The 10,941-nt window shown below is 42.0% G+C and overlaps 1 protein-coding gene across 1 annotated transcript; it reads right to left on the reverse strand.

The window, feature by feature from the left end:
• Positions 1-162: 162 nt before the first annotated feature.
• On the reverse strand, positions 163-7,113 carry LOC137287563 (uncharacterized). Its single transcript, XM_067819926.1, has 8 exons — positions 7,003-7,113; positions 4,608-4,749; positions 4,313-4,428; positions 2,720-3,335; positions 2,086-2,290; positions 1,035-1,108; positions 646-762; positions 163-356 (listed from the first exon to the last, which is right to left on the reverse strand). Exons 1-8 carry the CDS (start codon positions 7,111-7,113, stop codon positions 163-165), a joined length of 1,575 nt encoding a protein of 524 aa, XP_067676027.1.
• Between the last annotated feature and the right edge of the window lie 3,828 nt (positions 7,114-10,941).

Below are 10,941 nucleotides of genomic sequence, written 5' to 3' on the forward strand. Positions count from 1 at the left end.
TCTCCGGTAAACATTTTAATGTATTATCACCAGGAAACAGGTGTCTCTTTTACTGACTTGTTAAACAGAACCGCGTATAGACAGGTCAGTTCACTTGGACGAGCTTGTCAACCAGTTCATATCCTTGACATCCATACCACCAATGTCTCCTTTACATTCAACTCAGATTCCCCTAACCAAGTTGTGGACATGTCGGATGTTGGTAATCTTGGAAAATGTCGTTGTCATGTCGCTTAGAGTAATCGTAGCGATGACGTCAGCTTCGGCCTCGGCTACTCGGAACACGTGATAAAGGATACCCTTTTCTTGATCCACCCCGTTGAAGATGGTACCACCATAGTAGTTCTCGAATATTCCTGAACAGAGGACATTCAGGTTAGCACTAGCAACCTCTCTTCCACATATGTGGTACTCATACTATCGAACACTGGTTGGTCTTGAGGAGACCCGGATATTTAATTACAGCCGGGACTTATAATCGAGTATGAACCAGGAAGATAACATGAAAGCATGCATACTGCCGGGCGAACAAGCAGATACAAATGTCATCTGCTTCACGTGAGTCCACTTTACGACAGACCAGGGATGTATTCTACCCTTGATTCAGCGGATCCTGGTATCCTATTCTGGGTGATCAGAACTTACCTGGTTGTGTGATCTCGGCCAGCTCTGCCACAGTTCCGGTGAATGGGTCGACAGATACTAGGTTGTAACCGGGGTATGTGTCTTTAAACAAGCCAGGGGACACGGCCAGGAGCTGACCTGTAGGAGACAGAGATAGACCGTTGAGTGAGTGAGTGAGTGAGTGAGTGAGTGAGTGAGTGAGTGAGTGAGTGAGTGAGTGAGTGAGTGAGTGAGTGAGTGAGTGAGTGAGTGAGTGAGTGAGTGAGTGAGTGAGTGGATTTTCTACGCTTTTAGCTGTACTCAAGGGTTCCATTCACCACATGGCCATAATGTATGAAGCCCATTACTGGTGTGCCCCATCGTGTTATTGCTGGAATATTGCTAAAACTCATTCAGTCAACACAACGTACCTGTTTTGGTGTATAGTTGCATGGACATGAAGGTATACTTGCTTACGTCAATCTCAGAGTAGGACTTGAAGGTTCTGAAACATCAGTTACAAGCTAGAAACATATCTGTATCTTCTTTCATATACATCTCAATACTGATTTTTTTTTCTCTTGGCTGAAAGGCCGTAGGGCAGCCTCTGGTAAAAGTGTTCGCTCATCAGGCTTAAGACCCGGGTTCAAGGCTCCACATGGTTACGATGTGTGAAGCCCATTTCTGGTGTTCCCGGCGTGATATTGCTGGAATATTGCTAAAAGCGGCGTAAAACTAAACTTACACACACACTTGGTGGAAAGCATTCTGGTGTAGAATACAGCCGTTTCTCTCTGGGTTGGTATTCCAAGAATATGTATGGTGGGTGTGTCATCATCATATCTCCAACATAATACCCCAAGCAATCCCAGACGCACCTCGGCTTCGTAACAGGTCTTTCAAGAACCTCAAAACCTGAACCAGGTTGCACAAGAATGCGTTCAAGAACCCAGTTTTGTATGAATGAACTTTGCACCAATCGATGTACAATCGATGTACATGACCTTTTATTAGGAAGATAAGCAAACTTCCCCATCCACAATATGTCGATCAAACCATCCTATACAAGATGAGCAAGTAAGTCTTCATTCAGCTGCTCATAAACCTAAACAACCGTCACAAGTCTCACGTCTCTTAAAACATCCCCTAGCTTCATTACGTGTTCATTTGGGAACAACGAGTGTATCTATCAAGAGTGAGTGAAAATAGTTCACGCCGCTTTTAGCAATATTCCCGCAATCTCTAGCGGGAACACCAGAAATGGGCTTCACACACTGAACCCATGTGGCGTGACGATCGAACGCTTTAACCACAAGACTACCTCAATCCTTTCTCCCAAGAAACGGCCGTGGTGTTTATAGAATAGAGTAAACCGATCCTTTTAAAGCATGCATAATACAGTTCTGGCTCAAGCAAGGTTATCTGGTATTCATTAATGTCTTGCCCTACATTTCTGTGACAGATGCCCAATTCAGCACTCACTTCGTGGATATGTCGAATGTGTAAATTCTAGCCGAGAGACCATCTGCGTCGTTCTCATTACCCAAGAGAACAAACAACATCATACGTCCAGGGTCGTACTCGGCCCACTGGAAGTTGACGTACGTGTCCTCTGTGTCGGGCATGCGTACAACCTCCTGCCAGTTCCCCGACCAGTCAAGTCCACCCACCACAAAGTAGAAGTTTCCTGAAACAATATAATGGTAAAACAGTCCTGCATTATACATGTGTAACTGGTGCATTGTCATCAATGAACATTCGTCCCAGGACCTATACTCCAAGGTCAACTGATGAGGCTGAGGTAGGGTACGTGGACACGTACATGTGTAGTGTTTGTTTTACGTGGGGATCAATGTCCACCCGATCCCCTTCCATTGCTTTTTTATGACAAACAGGTTATTGGGAACTAAGTATGGGTTGTAAATGTGAGAAAGAATAAAATCTTTTCCGATTATATTGACAATGAGAGTTCTATCAGTTCCCTTCAACGAAAAATTACACAATGAGAACATCTCCATTTGTTCTCAGACACGCGTCTCGGTTTCTCAGAAGTTTAATCATTGTCCAAAATAAATTCCAAGCCCCAACTTCAGAATATCAAACTACAGTGTCTCACCTGGCTTTGCAGCTTCCTCCTCGATGCTGAAGGTGAGGTACTGCCCGAAGCTCTGATACACCACAGCACTGAAAGGTCGTTGGTCAAACCCAAGTATGTTCCCATGCCTAACAACGCTGCCATTGTTGGTGCCGAGCTCTAACACCGTACCAGCTGGGGCGTCTAGCGACGTCTGTTGATGGTTCATCATCACCGTTATCCCCCGAGGAGGGTCAACGGCGGCTACGCCGTCAGCGATATAGTTAGCGTTGACATCTCCGACACGGCGACTGGAAATTCCTACACCATATTTCAACGTCGTGATGTCCGTGATTACACCCGTCGCAGCATTAACGGCTACGTAGTTGGCGACGTCGGGCTGGTTGCGGCTGTACATGATGCCATAAAATGTTACACCATCTGCAGTTCGGCGGTGAGGCGGGGATATGAGTTGCAGGGCTTTGTGTAGGTAGTTCTGCTCGTTCTTCCCGTATGGTGGAAGTTGAGGGAGGAGTTGTTTCCTATGGGGTTTGGTTACGCGCACGTCTGAGCACTGGTAAAATGTGTTCTCGCCAGGTTTATGAGCGTTGTAACGAACACGAATGACACAATGGTCACACTCCATGTTGGGTACACTCTGAAATAATAACATAAATGCATCTTCAAACAATTACTCTTTAAAAAAAGTAGGAGATAATAAACTTTCAATGTGGATAGGAATTGTAAACGTTAACAAACATTTCAAGGACAGACATCTTATGAACGCACCGCCATTTCCCTCTATTACCACCCCTAAACACAACATATGATATGCATGTGCACAACGCAGTAGCCCCACACACGTGCATGGGGCCCCATTGTTAATTTTGACGTTTTTTCAAGAAGGTCGAGAAATCACTTAATTAATTTTGACACTCATCTTGCATCACACATTTGTTAGTGTTTGTTTCTAGTCGTTTGTTTTAATATGAAAATCGTAGACATGCAAATTACATGCCATACACCAATCGTCTTTCAAAAGCGACTACATTCCAAATAACTATGGTTGTAAGGAAGTGCAACTGGTGATGTACTCTTAAAACATTCAATAATATTATATCAACAATGACTCCGATAATTTTCCTTATATATTTAATCGTAAATATAAAAGTGAAGATCCCCTACTTTTTTTATAAGTATAGTTTTTAATGTGACTCCTGGTTCCGCAAATAAGCTTGAAACGAAATGATACTCTAATGCTTGTGGGTTTGCTCGTCATGCTGTGAGGCCGGTTTCGAGTTTCCCTGTGGGCACAATGTGTGACGCCTATTTCTGATGTCTACCTATTGCTATCCAATACAGCGAAAGGTGGCGTAAAACTCAACTCACTCACTCAACTCAACTCTCCAGTGGGGACAGATTTCCCTTCTGCGATGTCCCCTATTGGTTCACTGTTTGAAATCCTGTGCTGTTTGCAATATTGCAAAAGTGACATAAAACACCCACCCACTGACACCTGTCAAACATACCTTAAAATGTACCCTGCGACACTATTTATATTAAAGTGGCTAGAATTTGAAGGACTTGAAAGACAGAAGGGGTAGTCTACTGTATCCGGTACGGCGTCACACTCACCACGACAACGGTGTAGTTTCTCTGATAGTCCTGCGCGTAGACATATTTGTCAGAAACAACCGCCAACAGCTTGAAGTCACTTGAAGACAGGGGAGCAATAGCGGCATCCATGTACCCTGCAAGCGTTTGAACTGTTGATATCATCCCCCACATATTCTACATACACAAATGGAGGAGGGAAATCAGTAATGATTCCGTTATCTCTATAAATAAATACAGATTCAGTGGTTCGGAAACGAAGTAATACTGACATGCTCGCTCTCTCATACTACTGTTTTATGTTGGACGTCGTTACCTGAGTACCCAACGCTGTAGTGGTTGTAGTTCTGTTGCCACTTGATGAAGGCGGTACTGCCAGCTTCAAGGGTTACCTTAGGGTCCTCGGCGTTCTGTCCACCACATGGTGCTCCATGGCGAAAACACGATGGATTGCCGCTCTGGAAATGATATTCTCTTAAAAACTAATAACACAAAACATATTCACCACAATGTGTCGACTGCTTCTTCCAATATAATAAGATTAAATGAGTCAGGTCTGGACTCGCTTCGGAACTAGGCCACAGTGTACCTCACTGAAACAGTATAGTGACTTCTTGTCCAATATTTCTTGTTATATACCATAATGCCAGGCACGGTAACAACAAGTTACTTCCCTTAATGTATTTCATGAATGATCATGTGTACGACCAACGCGTTGCTGTCCTGTCAGACTCTCTGACCACTTCCCCTAGATAGGTACAATTGTGTGAAGCCCACTTCCGGTGTCCCGCATTGTGATATTGCAGGAATATTGCTAAAAGCACCATAAACCATTTGCTCCTATTGGATAAATAAGAAACATCTACAAACAACGACATCCTATCGGAACACTTACAATTACAAGTGAATATATAGGGACATTTGCAAACGCGGCCTAAAACTAATTTCACTCAAACTTTCCACTTCACCATGAAGGTCACATCTACAAAAGTGAATACAGAGACCATTTAACACAAGCGGTGGGAAAATACATGACTATAATGCCACTGAACAGTACTTCAGTTTAATCGCTGCAAGCTATGTTCATGGTAATAATAAAATGGCGTGATGCAGTCACTTTTATGCAGGAATTGCCATGAGTATAGTACTCACAGATTAGGATCGTAAAAGTATAAAAAGAAATAACAGGGATTCGAACTAACGATTAGGGGGTGCTTGGTCTAAGTAACTGTAAGTAAACTAACAACGCCTAGTAGGAGGTCGCGTCAGATTACCCTTGAGATTGACCAGAGCACAGCCTACCAAATCGCGAAAGTGGACATTCGCACATATCTTTTGAACTTTTACCCACACGAAGGTTTGTACCCGAACGATTCCGAATGCTATTTTCCCTTCGATCGCTTCCGGGTGATGCACATGGAGCACGATATGTACAACAGTGAATAAACAGTCGCTGAAAATATCATTTTTGGCAATATTCAAGAATGTGAGCTTGTGGAAATATTAGCTAGTGGTAACCATGTCAACAGAAACCATAAAGCGCATATGCTGCAGGTTAAAATTAATATCGTTGTCATATGCGGATTTTCGTTTGTTGAGAGATCATTGATAGTGACCGGTGTATTTTGTAAGTCCCACCAAACCCTAAACAGTAGCCGTTGTCTGATTGGATAAATCCGTTTATGCGTCTCGCATTTGATTGGACGGTCATAGATGGCTCAAATGTTACCTGATGCGACCTCCTTCTAGGTTCTGTTAGACACAGCCAGTGTAGGAGTGTAACGAATAACACTGGGGCTACGTTTACCTTGACTGAGCGGATCCTGGTGATATACGATACACGATGTACCGAACGCAAGTGCGACACAGGGTGAAAGATCATCATAACGTGTTACCATCTGAGGTTAATTTACCAATTAAATAGGTCATCTTACAAATAGGTATATATTAGTGAATAAAGATGATATATGAATCATTTTCATTGGTAGCTTACAGGGTGCCTCCATCATATGATCCAGTGGAGAGAATCTACGGCAGAGAGACCAGTCTGTTGTCAGGTACCTATTGTAAGTGGTTCTCGTATTTTTCTCAGGTGTTTGTGTAAAAGCGTGGTCCAGGTTGTGAAAAGCACAAACATGTGAGTGAGTGAATGAGTGAGTTTAGTTTTACGCCGCACTCAGCAATATTCCAGCTATATTGTGGCTGTCAGTAAATAATCGAGTCTGGATCAGACAAACCAGTGATCAACAGCATGAGCTGCGCAATGGGAACCGATGTGTCAACCATATCAGCGAGCCTGACCACCCGATCCCGTTAGTCGCCTCTTACGACAAGCTTAGTCGCCTTTAATGGCAAGCATGGGTTGCTGAAGACCTATTCTAGCCGGGACCTTCACGTGTGAGCACAAACATGTAAACATACCGACTGTGACATCAAAGACGAAGTCAGTTAATAAAGCCCGTCCCAAATAACTTCACGTAACTTGATGAGTCACGGTTGAGAGAGTTGACGTGTTATACGTGGTACTATCGCTATTTATTGGAACGTTACACGAAAAGAACACTTGTTTTGTAAAGCTCATAACATCTGTTCATATATGGCTATGTTTTAATCGTATCAATCTTCAGATGCGTCTACAAAATAATGTCTGTCATGCGTTTCATCGCAATGAAACCTACCTCCTCACAAATTATATAAGCATATCTACTCACTGTCGATATATTCAAAGGGCCTCTTTGGTGGGGAAAGATAATACATATATGTCCCAGACTGCCCGGTATAACGGACAGAAGAAGAGCAGCGGTCACCTGCGAACTGGACATCGTTCTGGTTCAAACTGATTGACCGGTAATGGACCAAACCCTGATTTTCACCTGTTGGTCACGCCCCCTCACGTGGTTGTCATATAATCCTCAAACAAAGGATTAGATTACTGTGACATCCACGTGCACGTGATCCCGTGACATTGCACTGGTAGTTCATACGACACCTGGGGATAGAGCTCCGAGGTGGCCTAGTGGAGAAAGCGTTCGCTCGTCACGCAGAAGACCCGGGTTCGATTCCCCAAATTGGTACAATGTGTTAAGCCCGTTTCTGGTGTCTCCAGCTGAGATACTGGTGGAATATTGCTAAAATCCGCGTAAAACCATTCTCACTAACTCACTCACTCAGACCATACCAACGTCATAAAACGAGTATAAAGGGTCTAAATGAAAACTCAATGTGCATAATAGCATTTAGGTTTTGAATGCCATGTGTAAGTGATACGCATAAATGGAGATGTCAACTTCTTTATTGAGAAACACGGCGTTTCGGAGGAAGTACTTACTCCTTCATCACTCACAGAGGAAACATATTCCCCGAAACGCGGTCTTCCTCCAGAGACAGAAGCTGGCATCCATACAGTTCCCTAGTGATATCATTTACGGTATTTTTCCCAGTGGGTTTGCAATCATAATTAAATGTTCAATCTGATCTTAAAATGGAATAGTCTGGTGCTGGTGATGATGATTTCGAGGTAAACCAAACTCAAATAAATTACATCAGAATGAAATTTATACTAAACTGCCACATTGGCATGAAATTCTAATGTGTACTGAAATGCTACAACTACTGGGTTTCAACAAGAATTGCAAACCTGATCAACACACTCGCCGAAACACCACGGTAGGTATTACAGTTCAATGGGTGAAGCACGTGTCTGGTATCCATGCCCTGATATTGCTTGAATATTGCTAAAACGGCGTAACACTCAGTTAAAGTTATAACTGCTTGTAAACCAAATATTTTGATCTACAAGTTCTTCTACGGCACTTCTCACTTGTGATTAGATTGATTGCATGTTCCTATTACTTCAGATTTATGTTTTAGTAAATGTTTACATACACCTCAAAGAAAAAGTTGAGGACATCAGGTCATATTTGGAATGTAATTTCAGACTAATTATATTTCACAATTTCTCCTACGACAGTTATAGGTACATCCGACTAGTGATTTGAACCCGCGTATTGAAGAGACACTGTTTAACTACTCACTTTCCAATGGATCTGAAAATACCGAGTCATTGCCCCTGCAAGAGCTGTGTTTCCCACAATTATGCTGATAACCCACATATATCCTTCGACATTGATAAGTATCAGATCTCACTAAGCCAGATAGCATCAGCATATCAGTTCGCAGTTCAACAGCCAGATATGACTGGCATTGTGTATTGGGCTGCATATGGTTATGTGAAATAAACTTGAAGCTGATTGTTTCAGATCAAGCATTTTGTCAATTTTTCACATTTGTCAATGTAAGGTAATGAAGTTAATCCCAGCATTCCTATGTCAACCAACATGAGTAAAATGAACTACCTAGTCAGTGGTTCATAGTATCGATCACTGTTTGATAAACAAATATCTTGATATTTATAAGGAACCGTGATAGGGACACTAGTATATTGGCTGGGATACTGCCTGAAATAAATGCTGAAAAAGAAAGTGGGTGTAGGTGCTTCATGTGGAATCACGACCAGTAGTACTATCACTGATCTCGACACTGTTGTCAGTGTCGGCCAGTAGATTTGCTCGAGCGTGTTGACATAACCCGGCTTGTTGTGAAGAACATCACCGATACACAACAAATAGTCTGTAAATTGTCGCACTTGGCTAATTATGTAGCTACAATTTCCTTCTACACTGAACGGGTACCGGTAGAACGTGATGCAGCAGTATAGTCATCTCCAGCCTGGTTCCCTGGGTCCTGTGATCGTCATGGTGAGTCACTGTCAACTGTCAGGATACGATGACACCGTCACTACGACACCAAGCCTGAAAGCCTGACCACCCTATCCACTTAGTTGCCTCTTACGAATTATAATACTGGAGACTATTCTCACCTTCCCACTCCGGATACGGGTAAACTTGAATATCACAAATATTATGAATAACGCAACACACCACTGACGGATTCGGTTAATTTGGTTTTAAAAGCTAAATAATTTGTTAACGTGTTTAACTCCGGACAATACTACAGAGATGTGCTCCGTTGTTCAAAACAACCTTATCTCTAAGGTCAACCATATCTCTAAGATTTCAACCTTAGACCTTTTCAACCTTATAATTACTAAGGTAAGCCTCCCGTTGCACGAAACAACCTCAGCTACGGTTAACCTTAAGTTACGGTTGATAACTAAGGTTGGTTCGACACAACCTTAGCGTCTCTAAGGTTGGAAAGGGAATATGGCGGCTGCTTTTATTTTGAGGAAGCAGAGGGTGTTCAGAAATGGGAATGTCAAAAATAGCATATTGATGATCACTGATATCAAGTTTTCATGAAAACCAGTTATGATAATTCTGAAACGTCGCCGATGAACCAAGGATTGGTTGGGATGTTTTCGAAAATACACTTAGTGCTCTTTCCGCCATATTGGATAGTGTTTACAAAATCACGTTTCGACAAGGCCGATATTGAGAGGCCTAGTATATTACGTATACTTCATAGTCTGCTGCGACAAATGCATCATTGAATTCTCCACACATCATAGAATAAAATTACAAATGGTCTTTGTCACCAACACCAACTGTCTACATAAAACGAACGGGAACGAACGCGGTGCGCGAAAGACTGTGCGTTTAAAATGTAAACAAAGAAAAAATCCGATTTTACACTACGTGGCATTTTCAGAAATTTTCCAGCATCCAGCGTGTAATCATTGCTTACAATGGTTAAGTACGCCTAGAATATTAAGTTGAAGAGTCTCGCAGCAAGAAATAGCAACTTAAAAAATATACAATGCAATCATTTAATGATTCATTGGCAACTGTCAAAGTTTCCGTGCAACGTGACGCCATGACTGACGTAAAACCAAGCAGAACGACAACGGTACTTATCGGCATTTCTGGCTTCTCCCGTCATTTACATTGAAAACGATAAAAACATATAACAAAACACAGATACTCAGAATAATTCTGATTACTTACATCTCATATTTATGTTCAAAAGATCCCTGAATCAAGGCAAGAGTCCTCGCAAAATCCGATGTACCCTTGTCAGCAAAGCCGCCATTTTGAAAGAAATCGGTCATGGGTAGTGATGTCACACGTCAACATTGTTGCACATATTAGGCAATTTCTTTGAGGTGAAGGTCGGTTGAACAAGAGTAAACACAATGTTCATATCATTCCGATTGCACTTTCAGTATTGTGATGTATATTTTGCGTATTTTGATCAGGTGCCTGTTTGTCAAAAACGTTCTGAAACATATTTTGATAGCAACTAGGATATCTAACTCAATATTTATACGAAAACTGCTAAAGAATATATAACAGGTCATGTCTTAATTTGGACAAACCTTACGTACACAATCTAATAGTTCTCTCTTTTTACCTTTCATTACATACCTGTGAAGAGAAATAACATAATCATAAATGTCTATATCCTAAATGAATAATCATTTACGCTAAATTGATGCCAGGCACGTGCACGTGTTGCTCACAATAAGATACGTGGTAAAGCCGTCTAATTGTTGGTATATTCAGGACACTATTTCGTTTGGTATAAAGTGTGTTGAATTCTGGCATAGTAGCCGAGACCTTTGACATATTCTATGGAAATTAGGTGAGATATATACAGCAAAGCAGTGTCGTCTTTTTCCGACGTCACAAAAT

Source organism: Haliotis asinina, chromosome 6, assembly GCF_037392515.1.
Source record: "Haliotis asinina isolate JCU_RB_2024 chromosome 6, JCU_Hal_asi_v2, whole genome shotgun sequence".
Taxonomy (NCBI): Eukaryota; Metazoa; Mollusca; class Gastropoda; order Lepetellida; family Haliotidae; genus Haliotis; species Haliotis asinina.

Excerpts from the sequence above, each read along its gene's own strand:
- LOC137287563 (XM_067819926.1), bottom strand. The coding sequence starts at position 7,113 with ATGTCCAGTTCGCAGGTGACCGCTGCTCTTCTTCTGTCCGTTATACCG. Across the intron at positions 1,109-2,085 it reads ACATTCGACATATCCACGAA|AACCTTCAAGTCCTACTCTG; the intron begins GTGAGTGCTGAA and ends CTGATGTTTCAG. Across the intron at positions 357-645 it reads GGCCGAGATCACACAACCAG|GAATATTCGAGAACTACTAT; the intron begins GTAAGTTCTGAT and ends TCCTCTGTTCAG.